At 45.7% G+C, this 18,628-nt stretch overlaps 1 protein-coding gene across 4 annotated transcripts in view; it reads right to left on the bottom strand.

The window, feature by feature from the left end:
- Positions 1-14,417, bottom strand: part of Ppp2r1b (protein phosphatase 2 scaffold subunit Abeta) — a 35,131-nt gene extending 20,714 nt beyond the window's left edge. Inside the window, exons 1-10 of one of the 4 annotated variants that reach the window (XM_076925153.1) lie at positions 14,232-14,417; positions 13,380-13,470; positions 12,729-12,829; positions 9,892-10,124; positions 9,151-9,298; positions 5,560-5,715; positions 5,218-5,332; positions 4,744-4,814; positions 4,344-4,478; positions 1,831-2,004 (exon numbers count right to left, since the gene is read on the bottom strand). In XM_076925153.1, the coding sequence (XP_076781268.1) occupies positions 1,831-2,004; positions 4,344-4,478; positions 4,744-4,814; positions 5,218-5,332; positions 5,560-5,715; positions 9,151-9,298; positions 9,892-10,124; positions 12,729-12,829; positions 13,380-13,470; positions 14,232-14,345 (1,338 nt within the window). In that variant the 5' untranslated portion in view covers positions 14,346-14,417. Of the gene's footprint in view, positions 1-1,830; positions 2,005-4,343; positions 4,479-4,743; positions 4,815-5,217; positions 5,333-5,559; positions 5,716-9,150; positions 9,299-9,510; positions 9,609-9,891; positions 10,125-12,728; positions 12,830-13,379; positions 13,471-14,231 lie in introns of those variants that run through there. The other 3 variants (XM_076925154.1, XM_076925151.1, XM_076925152.1) reach the window with 3 other exon arrangements.
- Positions 14,418-18,628: the final 4,211 nt, after the last annotated feature.

Below are 18,628 nucleotides of genomic sequence, written 5' to 3'. Positions count from 1 at the left end.
GACAGTCTGTTGGTTTAACTCTCTTTACTCATCAGACCTATCAGCCTGGCTAGATAGTACTGAGAAAACTTTATAAACTGACCAAAAGCTTACACAAGGAAAAATCAAGAATACATATGCTGAGGCAAGAGAGCTGGCTCAGCCATTAGGAACATGTGAGGCTCTCATAGATGGCCTGGTTTTGGTTCCCAGCACCTACATGGCAGCTCACAACTGTCTGTAACCAGTTCTAGAGGATTCTTCTGGCCTCCACAGGTACCAGGCATGTATATGCTTCACATCCATATACAAGAAAAACATTCACACACACAAACACAAACACACACACACACACACGCATGCACGCACGCACACACACTCACACAAAGTGAATCTTAAAAAGAAGTAAATCTCAAGAAAGACACAGTATCCATGACTGACAGATGTCATCCCAGCCAGTGTCCATGACTGAGGGATGTCACCCGGCCAGAAAGGTGTAAACCAGCCAAGGCGACGTTTGTCTTCTTTCCATACTGTTCTGTATGTATACTGCAGGCAGCCCTGGAGACTTTCCAGGTCTGGTGGAGTACGGTTCAAAGAAATGGTAAATACAATCCCCCTCCTTCCACACAGCTGCTTCCCAGCCTAGCAAACCCATCATTAGCCACTGCTGCCTTCCACTCCAGACAGTGACACAGAAGATGACTGAGGAACAAAATGACTCCCTCCACGTGGAATGGATGGTGGAGAAGCATGATAAAATGACAGCACTTGACATGGATAAGTTAAGATCTTTGCCCTTCATTTTGAGAAACAGAGCATTTCAGATTTGATAAAAAAACAATACCATGACCGTTTACAAGTTGCAAGCTTGTAAGCCACCAAAATTAGTAATATGGTGCAGTGGTCAGGAAAATACGAGCCCATGTGCTGTGATCTGAAAAGACTGGAAATGTGCCTTTGGGCGGGGCGGGGCGCTGGGGGGTGGGGCAAAGTACAGGCATGTCAGCAGTAAACTGATCCATGAGCACTCTGAAAATTACTCAGGTCTTCCTTCATCCAACTAGTAGGAAATGCCAAGTGTCTAGTGACTAACAAGCACTCTGAAGCTACTGGAAACCACACCACAGTTAGCTGTCTCAGAGCTACCTCAGGGGTGAGGCTGTCAAGCTTGCCATTGTCTTCACCTACTGAGAAAAAGGGAAACAGGTAGCAGTAAAGTCAGCTTTGAGATTTGAATTAGTCATATCTATTAGAATAAAGCTAACAATGAAACCTAACTTTATCCAGAATACAACATTATAAGCCCTGCGTAGTAGGTCCTCACCTTGTCATCAGGATGCAGACAAAATGCTCCTACATTCATTTTGCTTAGGATAGAGTTAAACAAAAAGTCAAACTTACTTATCCTGAAACTGTATTTTTCCTTCCATACACCAGTCCTTAAACTGTATAGATTTTAAATAATACAACTTTCCTGTTACCTAAATATATTCTACACCTTCATCATGAGGAGGCAGCACTGTGAATGTGTTTCTGGACCACCTTCCTGTTAGCCCATAATGCACCAACTGAAAATAAAAACCATCCTATGAGCCAAGCGATGGCACACACCTTTAATCCCAGCACTCAAGAGGCAGGAGTAGGCAGATCTGGTCTATAGAGAGAGTGACAGGACTACACAGAGAAAGCTTTGAGAAAGCAAGTAAACAAAAAAACATCCTACAGGCCACAGGATTTACTTCAGTGCATCTGATCAAGCCAGAGCAGCCTGAGTACCTGCATCTCCCACTCACCATGTAAGTCTCCATGATCAGACAGCCCCTACTAGTCACAAAGCACAGGACTCACCAGCTGGCCAGCCAGCAGCGGCATGTACTCAATGATAGCCAGGCGAACCCTCCACTTGGCATCTTCAGCCAGTTCCACTATGGCAGGAAGGAGAGACTGAGAGAGCTGACGAATTCCAATCACTTCATTTACACAATCCAAATTGGAGATGATATTTAAACGAACTTCTGGACACTATAAACACAAGCCCCAAAGAGTACATGTGAAAATTATCTCCTTTGCCCAGTAATCTCCTGGCATGAGAAAATACAAAGAGCTAAGTATAATTTCAAATTAAAAAGTATTAAGCTGGGTAGTGGCAAACACCTTTATTCCCAGCACTTGGGAGGCAGAAGCAGGCAGATCTCTTGAGTTCGAGGCCAGCCCGGTCTACAGAGTGAGTTCCACAACAGCCAGGGCAACACAGACAGACCCTGTCTTGAAAAACAAAAACAAAAAACAAAAGAGAAAGTAAGTATCAGCTCAGATTTTAAAAGGTGGGGTAAGCTGTGGGGTGGCTGAGTGATAAGGCCCTTTGTCCAGCCTGTAGAGCCCAGGACTCAATGACCAGAACTGACCAGAAGAACTTCAGGCAGGCCAGGCGGTGGTGGCGCACGCCTTTAATCCCAGCACTTGGGAGGCAGAGGCAGGTGGATTTCTGAGTTCGAGGCCAGTCTGGTCTACAAAGTGAGTTCTAGGACAGCCAGGACTACACAGAGAAACCCTGTCTCAAAAAAAAAAAAAAAAAAAAAAAAAAAAAAAAAACTTCAGGCAGAAGGAAATCCGTAATGCTAAGCACACAGATAATCCAAGATACAATGTCACTGATCTTAACCACAATGTCAATAAAAAGCCTTTGAGATTTCATTACTTTGTACACTATTTTAAAAATCAATTAACAAATTGGCAGGCAAGATGGCTCAGGTCTCACAAACCTGGCAACCTGGCCTCCATGCCCAGAACTCAGACAAAGGTGCATGGAGAGAACGGACTCCTCTGAGCTCTGTGTGCACACACAAGTGCACACTCACTCACACAATAATAAAGGGTTTCAGACTTTTAATTAATAAATAAGCACAAAGTCTATGAGATGGTGAGGAGCCCAGGCCCTGAATTCAGTTCTCTGCACTCACATCTTAGCCCCACCACTGCCGGGAGCCCTCAGACCTCTTCTCCCTGCGACACTTCCTCTACGCCTGGGAGGGATCAAGCCCTACGCTCACTGTGGCAATCACAGTTGATGCCACATCCAAAGCACTCAGATCATGCCTGACACTAATGTTTACACGTTTCATCCGCATGTGTGTACTGTCTATAAAAAGTGTACGTGTGCCCATGTGTGTGGGTGCCCATGAAGTCCAGTGAGCTGGACTTACAAACAGCTGTGGGCCACCCAACATGGCCACCAGAACTGGAGCTCTGGTCCTCTACAAGCAGCAGACCTCTTAACCGCTGAGCCAGACCTCCAGCCACTCCATGTTAACATCTGAAGCTACATTTTAAACCCAAATAACAAAATAATGTTTAAGCAAATATATATGAACTTTAAATACAAGGAACCAGTTAACTATAATATAAACCATCTAACAGGTATTTCTTGAATGGTTTTAAGACTTACTTATTTCATGACTGTTTTACATGTTTAGCACTGTACCTGGTACCTACAGTGGTCAGAAGATCCCTTAGAGTCAAAGACAGCTGTGAGCTGCCATGTGGGTACTGGGAACCAAACCAAATACTCTGAAATAGCTAGTACTGTTAACTACGCACCTTCCTCTCCAGCCCATCTTGTTTGGTTGGTTGGTTGGTTTTGGTTTTAGAGACAGGTTTTCTGGGTAACCCTGGCTCTCCTGGAACTTTATCTACAGACCAGGCTGGCCTTGAATTTAGAGAGACTCTGTCTCCAGAGTTCTGGGATTAAAGGCATGTGTCACCACACCCAGTTGGGTTTGTTTTTAACTAGTCCTTGTGCCCATTTTTGGGGAAACCAGTACCCCTATACCCAAACAGAAGGATTGCCAAATACGTAAACTACGATGCCCCCCACCCCATCCCATCTTTACACTTTGAGTCCTATTTTAGTAAAATCACCAAAACAAAGATTTACAATCTATTTAGTTCCAGCATTTAGGAGGCAGAGAGAGGCAGGTGGATCTCTAAGTTCAAGGCCAGCCTGGTCTAGAGAACAGCAAGTTCCAGGAGAGCCAGGGCTGCACAAAGAAACCCTGTCTCAAAAAACCCAAAAGAAGAAAAGAAAGGGGAAGAAGGGGAAGAAGGGGAAGGAAGGGGGAGGGGGAAATGGGGAGGGAGGGGGGAGGGGGAGGGAGAAGGGGAAGAAGGGGAAGGAGGAGAAGGGGAAAGGGAAGGGGAAGGGGGAGGGGGAGGGGGAGGGGAAGGGGAAGAAGAGGGGAAGGGGGAGGGGGAGAGGAAGGGGAAGAAGAAGGGGAAGGGGAAGAAAGGGAAAAGAGAGAAACAAAATCATATATCAATCAAATCAATTACACCAAAGCAATAGGATTCCTAACCGGACTCACCTCATCCTTTAACTGAGCTAAAAACAGAGGCAGAAGATGTTCAATGGTATTCTCTTTGCCCAAAACTGTAGATAATCCCATAATTACAGAAGCCAGAGCTGACTTGACATGTTGGTTGGTATCAGACACTAATTCCTAAAACAGAATAAAAATTAAAGACAACAAAAGCTTCCACACCCACCTCCCAAGGAGTCCACAGCAACACTCGTCATCGGAGCGGCTGGCCCAGGTGTCTGTAGTAACAGACTATGCACCCACAAGCTTACAAGTGTAATGTGCACAACTCAACTAGAAATATTTTCACAAATGTTATGTATCTGATTCATTTATGCCTCTTCCTTCTTTAAATGCTAAGAGCTTCATAGGTAGGGTAAGCAAAATAAAATGAAGTCACATTCACCTTTATATAGGGCAGGATCTGGCTCATAATTACAGTCTCTCTACCTTCAGTGGGCAGGTTCTCACAAAGTTCTAAAACAGAAACAGAAAATGCAATGCTGTCAAGGAGCCAAAGACAATTAACCAGGTCTTCCAACAGTCCAAGGTCAATCAGAAGTCTAAGCAAATCACCTGTGGAGGGACAATAAGCCTGGTCCTCACAGCACAGCCTGAAGGCCCTTTGGATCTAAACTATGGGACAGGAGCTTTCTATGACGGTGCACCTTCCACATGCTGGTGTCATGTGTCTGCAGCAGCTTATAGATTAAAATGATAGCGAGCTTCCTAACATGACACATGCATCAGAGTGGGTGGCAATGCTGCTGCACTCGCTTTTCATGCCTTATACATTTTGGATCCTATGTTAGCAAAACACCAATCCAAACCATAGTGTACTGACGACGGCAAACTCAAAGGACCCCTTAGCCAGTCTCACCTCTTACTTTGTGGGCAGCGGCAGCTCGGACTTCAGCTTCACAGTCTCTGAGGAGGCTCTGGAAGGCGGGGATGAGGTCACTGAGTGCAATTTTAGGGCCCACCGCTTTCTGAAGCTGGAAAACAGTTGATGCAGGTTTAATGTGTACTAACAAAGTAGTAAAACCAAGAAATAGTACAATCATCAAAAGTACACTGCAACCAAAATAGAAAGATTAAACAGGCTCTCTTATTTTTTTTAATCCAAAACCATTCAACAGAATTTGCAAGCTCTGTCCGATAGATAATCTGTGGGGCAAATGCCTGTGAGGTTTTGGATACTTGAAATGCCATTGCATTTTACCTCTGAAAACTTGTCAGCCACCATATAGCGAACCCGCCAAGATTTATCTTCTGCTGCTTGCCGAAGTGTAGGCATTACCAAGGCTTCAAGGTCATCCTGGGACAGTAACTGGGCAATGCTGACACAAGCTTCCACAGCTAGCAGGCGTACAGAATCCTAGAGAACAACACTCCGTTTGGTCAATTTGCTGAAACAAGGCACACTGAGTGCAGTGTGAGACTGCTGCCACAGGTCTACTTCAGAAAGCAGGGGAGAGAAAAACCACTGTGCTGGCTAATCTGTCATCGTGACATAAGCTACCGTCATCCGTGCAGAGGGAGCCTCAGCTGACAAGATGCCTCCACAACATCAGGCTGTACACAAGCCTGTAGGGTATCTTCTTAAAAAGAAAGCAGAATAAGTAAGCGGGGGTGGGGTGGGGGGGTGGGGGGGTGGGGGGGGGAGCAGGCCCATGGGGAGGAAGCCAGCCCCCCTCCGTGGCCTCTGCACCAGCTCCTCCCAGGCTCATGCCCTGTGTGAGCTCCTGTTCTAGCTTCCTTCAACGATGATCCACAATGCGGAAATATAACCCTATAAACCCTTTCCTCCCCAACTTGCTTTTTGGTCATGGTTGTTTCCTGGCAACAATAGCAACTCTAATTAAGACAACCACCATATATGATGGCGTGGTTTTATGTCTTCAAATGACTGCCTACCTTCCTCCTTTGCCTAGATTGGCATGTGAAAACCACAAATGGTATTTTGTTTAAATTATCTTGACAACAATACCAAGTTTTTATTAAGAAAGATGTTCTAAATGTTATTTATTGCATGTAGATAATGTGTGTGGGGGTCAGAGGGCAACATCCTTGAGTCAGATTTCCCCTTCCACCTTTCCATGGCTTCTGAGCATTGAGATCAGGCAACCACTTTACCCACATCTGATATAAAGACTAATTTTTTTTAAATTATGCTATATAAAAAGCCTTATTATAATAAGTTGAAAAATTATCCTTGCATAAGTACTTAATAACATATTTGAAGAATTTAAAGGACAAGAGAGATCACCTTGAAAGCTCTTTCCAACTCATCCCTGACCACAGACAGCAGCAGAGTAAGATGGGGCAGGAAGGGACAACACAGAACGAGGGAGAGAGTGACAGCCGAATAACAAAGTCAGGCTCAAGTGCTGAAAATCCAACTGAGCTAACCAAGCCTAGGAAAACGCGGCAGTGGGGATTTGGAAGGCAGAGAGTTAACTTGCTTCTCTGTATATAAAGCTATTGAATGCCAAGTGGGACGTGTGAATGTCTTTTGAGTAAATTAAAGCTCAGTTAGACATTAGGAGTTTTGACTTCAGACTTAGGAAAATCAGATAAAGAGAAACTTTAGACATATAATCCTATGAAAAAAATGGGACAAGAAATTACTGTATATGTAATACAACAGAACACACACACACAACAAAGCACCCTCAGCACTTGCCTGGGTCCTACCGATGTCACCTAAGTGGCCTCCTCTTTCTAGTCCTATCCCCCCTACAAGTTTGTTTCCACACATAAGCCAGAATGGCCTTTCAAAGATGTCAACGACACACCACACCTCTTCTCTAGATGTACGTAGAGCCTCACTAAATCTAGAGTAGAAAATCCAAAACGGCACCGTCTTCCCTGGCTAATGATCTGCTCCAGACTTCCTTCTGCATTGCTGTCTTACTGGCCTGTGTCAACCACCATGTTGCACCGTTGGTTTCTAGCTCATGCCCTCTCTTTACCAACACCACCGTCTCTGCCCGCCTGCTGCTTCCTCAGAGCTCCACGCTGACTAGCAGCCCGTGTTCTAGGATGTTACATTTATTTTTACAACATTTATGCCTGATTTTTATCATGTTTGTTTTTCTCCATTAAAATATAAGTTCTGTGAGAGCAGGACCCCTGTCTGCCTTTAACAGCACTCAACACAAAAACTGTGCCTTGCATATACAGGTACTCTATGTAGGTATGTAATAAATGTTTCTGTCCATGAGTAAGCCGTGAGCAGGTCTTCTGGTAGTCAGAGGGAGCACAGTGTATTTATATTTCTTAACAAAGCATTGAATATTTTTTGAGCACCAAGTGCTCACAGCCAGCTCCCACCTAGTACATGGGTGACTTTCATGCCCATTGGTCCCCATACTCTGGCTGCTTTTGGACCACCGTTGCGAAGTTTTACAGGAACTATATGACCCTCAAAGGCTAAAATATTTCCTGGCTGGCCTTCATCAAAAAAATCTGCAAACAGGAAGTATAAAAGACAAAAGAAAATGTCATGGGAAATATAACCAGCTAAATTCCAAATAAGGATTCTAAGACTGTCTATTCCAACACAAAGAAACCACCATGTTCACGTGGAATGTCCATGTTCAGCAACGTTATAGCCAATGTTTAAATTATAAAACTTAGAAACTTGTGGCTGAAGCCGATGTACTCAACTAGCTAACTATAGCCTTGAACAAGCCTCACAAACTAGCTGGGCTTCCATTTCCCTGAGTATCTGTGGCATGGGCTGATAGGAGAACCTAGTTCCATAATGCATGTAGCCTCTAAAATCAGGCTGCCAGATACAGTCAGGCATTTCCCTGGTTCCTCCACATCCATATATTCTAACAGTGGATCACAAATATTTGGGAAATATTTTCTAATCTGTACTAAACATATACAAACATTTTCTTGTCACTATTCCCTAGAAAAAGTAGTAAAACTAATTACAGTTCCTTTACACTATAGTTTTGTTTTTATCTACTGTGTTTATGTGAGAGAGTGTGGTACATGCATACGACAGCACATCTGTGGAGGTCAGAGGGCTACTTTGCGATTTGGTTTTTGCCTTCCACCTTACTGAATCATGGTCTCTCGTTTCTGCTGCTGCTGTCCTGTGCACCCCAGGCTAAATGGCCTTGAGTCTCAGAGTGATTCTCCTATCTCTGCCTCCCACCTCACTGTAGGAGTGCTGGATTACAGACGAGAGCCATTACATCCACCCGTCTACATGGTTCTGGGTATCAGACACAGGTCCTCAGGCAGCTAGCACCTTTAAAGGTGACAGCCTTCTCTCCAACCCTGGCTTACACCGAATCAGGTATTGCAAGTTATCTAAAGGTGACTCAGTAAGTACACAGGAGGATGTGTACAACAGAGGTAAATGCCATGCCATTTTACACATGGCAACAGAACTCTAAGGTAAGTACCCCTACAGGATCCTAGAGCCACCCCATCCTCTGTACTGAGAAACAACTAGATTAAGTAATTTAGGAATTCCCGACTTTTATCTTTTCTACATCAAGGAAACCCAGACCCACGGATTTAAGATCGCTATTGTGTGTAGTACAACCATACTCTAGTGCAAAAATTAACAAAGTCAGAATTCCATATGTAATACAGCCCACAATTCTGCAAGACACCTGTCCCTGAGGCAGCCCTGGCTTCCTAGTTATGGAACCCAGTTCATCTCCAAGTCTCCCTTTTAACAGCTACTAACATAAAGAAAAGTGGGACCTGGCTAAGAAAGAAGCACCAGGTCGGAAACAAGTATTAATATTGCAAAACAACATTAGCGTCAAAGGTCTCCAGTTACCTGCTCATCTGAAGCCAAATTCGTGAACAAGGGGACAATCTCAGTTTTCACACTGTCTAATTCCAAGACTTTTGCAAATTCACCCAATTTGGAAGCAGCAGCACGTCGCACCATTGGTGTATCATCTGAGCACAGGGAACGGAAGTGCCTGCAGCATAAAATAAGGTACTTCCTGTCAAACATGTGGGTAAGCATGCACCAAGTGCCAACAGAGAGCCTTTTTAGAGTCTCACTTTTATAAACATCAATGACTAGGTTTCTACTCACAGCAGTAAAGAAAGGACTGGAAAAACAGCTTAGTCACGAAAGTGCCTGCCTCCCAGGCTTGAAGCCCACTCATCGTCCCCAGGACCTACTTACACAGCTGAGCACAGCGGCAGTGCCTATAACTCCAGAGGGGGCAAGACGGGAGGCAGAGATAGGCAGATCCCCGAAAGCATAGAGGCCAGGAAGGCTAGCCTATGAAGTGAAGTTCAAGACTAATGAGAAAACTTGTCTCACAAAAAAGGAAGGTAGGTACCTGAGGATCAACACCAGAGGCCACCACATGAAATACACCCATGCACGCATGCACGCACGTACATGGAGATAAACAAAATAAGCCAACAGTATATGCAACTACATGGAAAAGTATCACCAACCCCATTAGCCTCGTATGAAGCACTGTTGGAAACTGAGCACTGGGTAAACCCTGCTCTCTGATTCCCCAATAACCCCAAACACTAAAAACTACTGTCTTACTGTCGAATTTCAGCCTTGACAGCATTTGAAGCTCTGGGATAGCAAACGCTGAACAAACCACATGCAGATGTGCGAGATGTGAACCAGTCCCCACTTGCCAAGCGCTTCACCAAAGGTACAAAATGAGCTTCAAGGGCAACAGGAGTGTGCTCCTGGGAGATCTGCCTCAGGGATTCCACAGCCTTGTCTCGAACAACAGTCTCCTCCACCGTAGCCAAACTTTCCAAAGGAGGCTGCAGAGATCAAAAAGGAAAACCAGAGATGACAACTTATTAAATTAGGTTAGACATATTGCCACCTTTTATGTGACTGAAGGGAAACTGTACATGTAACCAGAATGTTAACTGCATCATACCAAATGGTTACTTTCAGTTCACACAGTGATAACATATGGTGTGGCCAACCTGAAGACACGACTTCTGTAGACAAGCCAAGATCAAGTGTCCCAGATGGCAATTCCCAGATGGTGTCTACAAATGACACTGTGAAAGAGACTTGACACAGAATCACTATTATTTGGAGCTGGTGTTTAAATGATATGCAGCCACACTGAGACAGGAGTGTGCTATCTTTTAAGAACAAGTCCAAAACTATGGCCAACCGTGGGTGCCACGGCTGCATGACCATTCTTGTTTGTCAGGCTGTGGAGTCCATGCTCTTTCCTGCACCATCCTGTTCTTCTTGGAGGTGCAAGCAATCTTGTCCAGGAGAGCTCGAGAGCACCGATTTACCCAACCAATAAAAAGCTGACTACACCACTATTACTTTCCCAAATGTATTCAGAATCTTTGCATGAACAAAGAATAGGAGTTTCAGACAGAACAATCAAAAGCAAATGCAGAACTGCAGATCCAGAGACATAAAAGACAAGGTTCAAGGTCTGGCCCATCGGCAACCTAACATGACTCAGCCTGGTGGACAGTGGAGACAGGCTGCTTCTCTGAACCTCTAGCTGCCTTTGTATTTGATCCCCAGTGACTCAGCATAAACTAAAGCTTTAGATTACAACAAACTCCATGGCAGACTGACCAAGAATGAAGCTCAGGATTTGAAGAGAAGTGTGCCACCCAATATGGTTCAAAACAATAGGAAGCTTTGTTCTTTCCTAGAGGGTGGGAGTCAAAGGTCCACTGAAAAGACACGGCTTCTTACTAGTCAGTCTTTCATGATCCATCCCCCTGCCTACTGTGACACATTCTAGCACTACCACAGGAGATGGCTAAACTCTGGAAAATGGCTTATGAGGTGTCCCTTCCTTTGAACTTTGTCTATTTTCCAGTGCCCTTTTCTGAGCCCTGATGACTGCTTCTGCTCACTAGCCCCCCAGTTTTGTATACTCTAGCAGCTCTGAACCCAGAAAGCTTCACAGCTGCAAGCCTGGGAAACTCATTCATTCCATCAGTGAGTACTGCTGTGCCACAGCCCTGAGGATCCAGGAGTGAGTACACTGGATGCCTTGCTTAATCTAAAAGAACCTATATTCTAATGGGGGAAGACGTCAAAATAGAACAAGGGTGATGGGCAAGGGGTGTTCGTAACAGGCAAGGCCTCCCTGATACACAATGGAGTTGTCTGACTTACACAGACTCCACTATAGAAAACTCTAAATAGCATCTCTCTGGAGATAACACCTACAGGCAACATCTTAAGGCAACAATGAGCTGGGCTTATAAGGAACAGAAAGACCAATGTGCATGGAGTGAAGTTATCAAGAGGAGCATGTGTGTATAGAATGAGTTTTTCATGGCTGTGAACCCAAATAGCTAACACAAAGGATTTATTCTGGTTCAGTTTCAAGGGTTCATCTCATAGTTGCCCAGCCCTGTGAGCCTCAGCACAACAACATGGCAGAGGGGCAGAAGAGCTTCTCTGCCTTACTGCAAGGAAACAAAAAGAGTCTAAGAACGGAAACCCCAAAACAATGCTACTAGCTGGGGACAAGTGTTTAGCACATGAATGCATCTGTAAGACTGATCTGGGATAGATGCAAAGGCTACAAGATTACTAGCTTAGATGTGAATGAGGAAGAGGGTTTAAGGAGGCTTCTCCTGCTGGGCTGTAGCTCAGTGAAGGAACACTCACTCACCTAGCATGCAAAGGCCCTGGCTTCAACTACTGAAATCAAAGCTATCTTCTAGGTTGGCCTTGTATCGATAGGTAGTGACAGGACTCAAAAAGAGGCAGTTTGAGGGGGAAATAACAACCCGTATATAAATCTGTTGATTTCTCAAGTCTCCATCTATGTCTTAGATGTCTTAATAGATGTATCATCCATCTATGTCTGGAGTTCTACAGAACTATCAAGGTGGAGCTAGGAACCATAGGAGCCAAAATTGAATGCACAATGCTTAAACCCCTAAACAAATAGCCCTGCTTTGTCCAGCTGGTGAGTTTCCAGTCATCCTTTAAAGTCTAGTTCATCTGCATAGTGATGCATGCCCTTAATCTCAGCACTCTAGAGGCAGAGGCAGGAAGATCTCTATGAGTTCAAAGTTAGCCTCGTCTATATAGACTTCCAAGTCAACCAAGGCCTTGTCTCCAAAAAAAAAAAAAAAAAACAAACAAAAAAAGGGAGGAGGAAACCAAATCAAGTTCTTTCCCTCCACATCGCTAAACTAGTAAGTCTACAGTGGCAGAAACAAGCTCTTCTATTCAGCTGCTAAGATCTGAGTCTTATTATTATTAAAGTGCCTCCATTATTCATACAACCACATTATTACCATCCGCCCATAAGAAGAGCAGCATAGAAAGCTGCAGTGTGTCTTCCACCAGTTAATAAAGACACTGCTGACCCTACAGAGTTCCAGAAGGAGCATGGACCATAGATAAGTACTCACCAGCAGACAGTGGGCAAAGTCAGGACCTCCCACCAAACCAGTGAAATTTCCCAGCTGCTCGGCAAGAGCTAACAGCACCTCATCTTCATCATAAATAGTATCTGAAAATAACAACAGTTGGTTACTGCATAGGGGCAAGTGCCACTGAGCCAGCACTCACAGGCTGTTGCAACTATAATCCTAAAAGCATTTTCTTCCCTCCCTAAATCAGAAGTCTTCCTGAATGTTTCACAGAATTATTAAGAAATTTATATCCTGGGGCTGGAGAGATGGCTCAGTGGTTAAGGGCACTGGCTGCTCTTCCAGAGAAGCAGGGCTCAATGCCCAGCACCCACATGGCAACCTACAAATTGTCTATAACTCCAATTCTAGGGCAGATGACACTTTCACACAGACACGCAGACAAAACGCCAATGCACATAAAATAAATCATTTAAAAACAAATTCGTATTTCACATCAATTACCCTCCCATTAGCTACACGGTTTATGTTTGCGTATGTCTGGCTGTATGTCTATACACTTTGCAGAAGGCACCTGCTCAGTCTAGTACTTATCACTACTCTAGGTAACATACTAAAAAAAAAAAAGAAAAAAGGAAAAGTTTGAAAGCCAATGGAAAATGGAGCGTGTTTCTTTCAAGGGACACATACCTGTAAGGAAAGGCAGCAGTTCAGTTCGAGTCCTTTCCACCCCGAGTGCTAGAGCAATAGTTGATAACTTCTTAATACTGTTGAGCCGGAGCTTTAAGAACAAAGTGGGAGGAAGAACAAAACAAAGAGATGATTGCATTTCAGGTCAAAGAAGCAAACAGGTGAGATACTGGGACGGAAGTATACGAGGATAAATAAGCCTTTCACTTAGATCTTAATCCTAGGAAAACTCAAGGTCCGTTTAACACGTCATTAGCCAGAAGCTATGCCAGAGAGAACACTTTAGGGCCGGGGAAGAAATGAATGAATGAAAACACGCGGACAGTGAGAGATTCTGAAAAGAGAGAACTCTGGACGGAAAGAAGCAGGTGAAACGGTTAAGCACAACTCCTCCCTTTTCAGGGAAAAGTTCCATCACAACTGATGCACCTCTCATCTGGGTTAATCAGCTGCGGCGCTCTTTCCACCCAACCAGCCCAGCTAGTTTGCTCGCCCACAGACACTCCGCAGCACTTCAAAGGGAACCCGGGCCCCGGGGCCGATCCTTCGCTCCCAGAGGCCCCGCAACCCGCCAGCGCTCATCCACCCGAGGCGCAAACTGGTTCCCCGCCCACTGCAGGGAGCACCTGGACGCCACCGGCCCACAGGGTTGGGGGAGGGCAGGCGGAGCTGAGACGGACCACCGCGGAGCCGCCGCCCCACGCCTCCGTCCCGTCCCGTCCCGTCCCGTCCGGTCGCCGGGCTGAATACGACTCCCCACCCCGGGGTCGCCCCCACGGCTGAGCCGGCCTTCCCGCTTCCCTACCCTATGCGCTTCCGCCCTCGCCTCGGCTCCCCAGCCCAGCCTAGTACCTGCACGTCCTCATTGCGGAGCTCGTCGATTAAAACCGCGATCGGGTAGAGCGAATCGTCTCCATCTCCGCCCGCTGCTCCCGGACCGGCCCCTGGCCCTGCTGCGCCCGCCATGTTCTTTCTCCTCTGGCTGGTCGCCACCGAAAGCCCCGCGCCCAGGCCACGCCCCGCGCCCAGGCCACACCCCGCACCCAGGCCACGCCCCACACACAAGCAGGCGGGGCTAAATCCAATCCGCCGGCTCCAAGAAACCGATGGGGTCAAGTTTTTTCCCTGCGCCTGGAGGCTCCGGCCTGACCCCCATTGCTGGAACTGCAGGTCTGAACTCCAGAAGAAGGGCGGGCTGAAAAAACTAATGGAACCCCTGCATCCTTTCCCCAGCCGAAAGAAACAAGGGCAGGGATTCATCGTCTGCTTTTGTGCTCTGAAGGAGAGGGGCCTTAGTGATGAGTGCTGAGCCTCAGTAGAACTCAAAGACAGGCCAGGAGGAAGAAGCTTTAACACCTCCCCCGCCACCCCCGCCCTAGGCTTCATGCTGGCCCTGAGCCACTGGGTCTTAATTTTCCCCTGGGCGACAAGCCTCCACACAACCCCCACCCCCACCCACATACTCACCTTCCTCTGGCCTGTTTGCTGGAATCGTGGCTGGCTTCTGCTCCTTAAGACAAATAATGAGGGCAGGAAGAGAAAATGAACAGAGCTGTCCAAACTTCCCAGTCAATATTTTTTCCACGCAAGCTGTTCAAAACATGCTGCTGTCTTGTTTTTGTGTTTCTTTTCAGTGTGGTACTGGAATGGCGCCGTCTGTTGTATTGTATCCCACCCCCCACCCCCTTTCTTTACCAAGAAGCACAACAACTTAGTATAATTGAGTCTGGTTTTATTCTTTCCAATTCAGTGCGGGTGGAAACTGGTCTCCCTAGACCTCCAGGGGTCCTCCTAAAGGACCCCAGGAGGTCACACAGAACTTAAGGGAAATTTTTCCACTTGCCGTATGGAACAGCACAAAGTAACTTAACTCTGTTTCCAACTTAGATATAAGCAACTTAGATTGGTAGCTCTGTGCAAGTATCACAAGTTCTCAGATGACACTGTTTTGTTCCTTAAGGAAATTGTCATTCATAAATGCAACACAGGAGGTAAGATTTTTTTCTTTTTAAAGCAGAGGACTCCTAGTAGGAAATAGGAGCTAGCTAGCCTTTCATATTCAGAACTTGAAAACCAACAGACTTCAGTTTGGGGTTTGTTTGTTTTTGTTTTTGTTTTTCAACTTCGGTCCATGAGTAAATGCTTGAAGTTTCTTCTATTATTTTGATAACTTTTAGATTCATTTAAGGCGTGGTCTGGACTGCTGGGGTGGCTTTTTAATTACAAAACATGTGTATGTGTGGTATGTACACACATGAGACACTTGTAGTCTGCAAGAACAGCTTGCAGAGCGGGTTATCTACTTCTACCAAGTGGCTTCCAGTAACTGAACTCTGGTTGTCAGGCTTGGTGACACAGGCCTTTATCCACTGAGCCATCTAGCTGGCCCCCAAGGACCAGCCTTACCACATGATTTCCACACCTATATTTGCGTGAGTTTCAGCCCAGCTTTTATTGTTCTGGGCTCATAAGAAATGAACAGAGGTGGAAGCTAAATGAAAAATAGCTGTCTATGCACAAAATGAAAGGCAAACTGAACAAACTGGAGGCGTGAGCATGGCAAACCCTAAAGAAGCTGAGCTTGGGCAGGGAAGGCCGGACTCACAAAGCGTGGCTTAGCTTCACTATCAGACACATTTGTAATATTGAATTGCAAAAACAGCAAAATTGTTCATTTTAATAATATTGGTCTTGTGGCTTCCTTTGTATTTAACTTGTAAATCTGGTCTTGTAGATGTATAAAGACTAGTTTTAAAAGAACATAATATTGGCTTATATTTGAAAATTTAAGTAATGTTTAATAATTTGACGGAGTTCTTGGGATTTTTGTTTTTTGTTTTTTTCTCTTTAAAAGTGGATCCAGCCATGTTTAAGGGTTCAACGCCCTTAATCCCAGCGTGGGGAAGATAGAGAGGCAGGTGGGGCTTTGTGAGTTTGAAGCCTGCTTAGTCTACATAGTGAGCTCCAGGTCGCCCAAGGCTACACAGTAAGACCCTGCCCCCCCCCTCCCAAAAAGGTACACCCAGGTACTTGCTCACAATTTCAGTGCCTAGGAGGCAGAGGCCGGAGGGCACAGACAGCTCTAGGCTGGCCAGGGTCCACAGAGAGGACTTGATGGGTGCTCAAGCCTGCAATCTTACCAGCACTTGCCTAACATGAAGCAGACACTCCTCCATCCCCCTCTAGGCCTTTATCTAAAATGTGTTCCAAAGTGATAAAAGCAACAAGCACAGAGAGGAGTAGACTATCAGTCCCACACCTTGACAGGCTTTTAAACTCAGCACACTGGCATTAAGCTAGTCTGCCTCGAGTCACTGTGATGTGCTCATCCAAGCACAATGAGTGGAGGCCTAGGGAATAGCTATGATTAAATATGAAATCACAAACTGAGGAAACAGAGCCTAGAAATTGCCTGGTTTGAGAGTCACGGAGGCCAGACTTCAGTTCCCACCTGTCTCTGACTCATTGTGACCTACCTTCTCCCTAAACCTCATAGTCTCCACCCCCTCACCCCTGTAAAACAGAGTTAACCACCTGGTTCCTACTCCAGTAACTGAAGCTATGAGACCAGAGCAGATAATAACGCGGAGACGCTAATAAAGTTTCCGAAAAGAATGAAAATGGGCCACAGCAGGGAGAAAGGGGGCCCAGTCCCAAGGCAGACACTGGGGACGTCTGACCGACTGACCATAACTGAGGGTCATAAATGTACATTCCTGGGCCTATAGACATAGCTCAGCAACAGAGCATGTGCTTCAGATGCTCAAAGCTTTGGACTTAATCTACAGGATGAAAATGAAAAGCCAACTAGAGAGACAGTTCAGTGGGTAAGAAAGAGCACTGGCTACATAGCATGGGCTTGCTGCCTGCCAGCCTGGCTCTGGGCTGAGTGAGAGATGCTGGCTGTCTTAAGGGGAAACATGGGAGAGCCTGATAGAGCAAGACACCCTCACAGATAACCCACCACACAAACACACGTGCTTTTTAAAAAGAAAAAAAATTAACTTAATGCATCCCAGCACTTAGGAGGCAGAGGCAGGTGGATCTCTGTGAGTTCCAGACCAGCGAGGGCTACATAGTGACACCCTGTGCTGATTCCTGGGCTCTACCTCAGACTTACTGAGTCAGAGTCTCTAAACCTGGAGCCAGACAATCTTCCTGGGCTCTCCAGAAACTCTAATGTGACAGATGATTTAAACTCATTAAAAGGTTTATCTGGAAAGACAATTACCAGGTCAAGCAACAAGCACTGCCTCAGAAAAGAACTAAACTCTTTGGAGTCCACCTCTGTCCAGGAAAAGCAAATAATGCTAACTGCTTATCAATAAGCAATTCTTTCCTGCTGGCTATGGGTTTTGCCTGATTACAAAGTTATCCTGGCAGCCTGTCGTGCTCTACCAGTACTGCCTGTGGCGTTGAACTGCTTCCATGCCGCATCTCCTTTCCAAGGCTGCTCAGCTTCCTCTCCACTTCCCATGCACACTACAGAAAACTAATGACCAGGGAGCCCAGGGCAGCAACTGAGTCTAGACTGAGGACTGAAGGTAAGCTGGAAACGAGACTGTCTCAGTATAAAACCAGAGCTCTGACACCCACACAGCAGTTCACTCACTCAGTGTGAATTGAGAAAAGGCAAGATTAGGCTTGTCCAGTTCCTGTACAGTCACACAGCAAAGAATATGCATGCACAGGCTGGAGGAAGCCATAGCCATCACAGCTCTGCCACACAGAAAAGGGCCAAGCCAGGAAATCTGAATGACATCGTCATCCTCAATGGGTCCTTTGCCTCTTCCTTAGAGACAGGTTTACAAGCAGGCACAATGGCAAATGCTGGTCCCGTCCACAGTTGCTAGCTAGGGCAGACCTGTAGGTTATAGCACACCTAGACTTGAGTCTCACTAACAGCACCAACAAGAAAGGGATGGATCTCTCAGTCTGTAAACTGAGCTGAGCCACACAGTGCCTTCCCAAGACTCTCATCCCTTTGCATCAGCCAAGGGCTGGGTTGCAGGACACACAAAAGCCAACGAAGCTAAGGCTTCTATAAAATGGCTTGGTACCTGTGTACAGTATGCACCCAACCATGTGTTAAATCATCTCCAGATCATTCCACGTAAAACAATCAAAGCTGTAACTGTCTCTTTAGGCATAATGACAAGGAAAGAAGTCTGTTCGTGGTCAGTAAACTTTCATTTGGGTCTATGGATGAGTGACCTATGGATACACAGATCTGTACCTTCTTTTAGCAG

The sequence above is a fragment of the Arvicanthis niloticus genome, chromosome 26 (assembly GCF_011762505.2).
Source record: "Arvicanthis niloticus isolate mArvNil1 chromosome 26, mArvNil1.pat.X, whole genome shotgun sequence".
Lineage (NCBI taxonomy): Eukaryota > Metazoa > Chordata > Mammalia > Rodentia > Muridae > Arvicanthis > Arvicanthis niloticus.
Note: the sequence above shows the minus strand (reverse complement) of the source record. Positions and strands in the feature narration are given on the sequence as shown.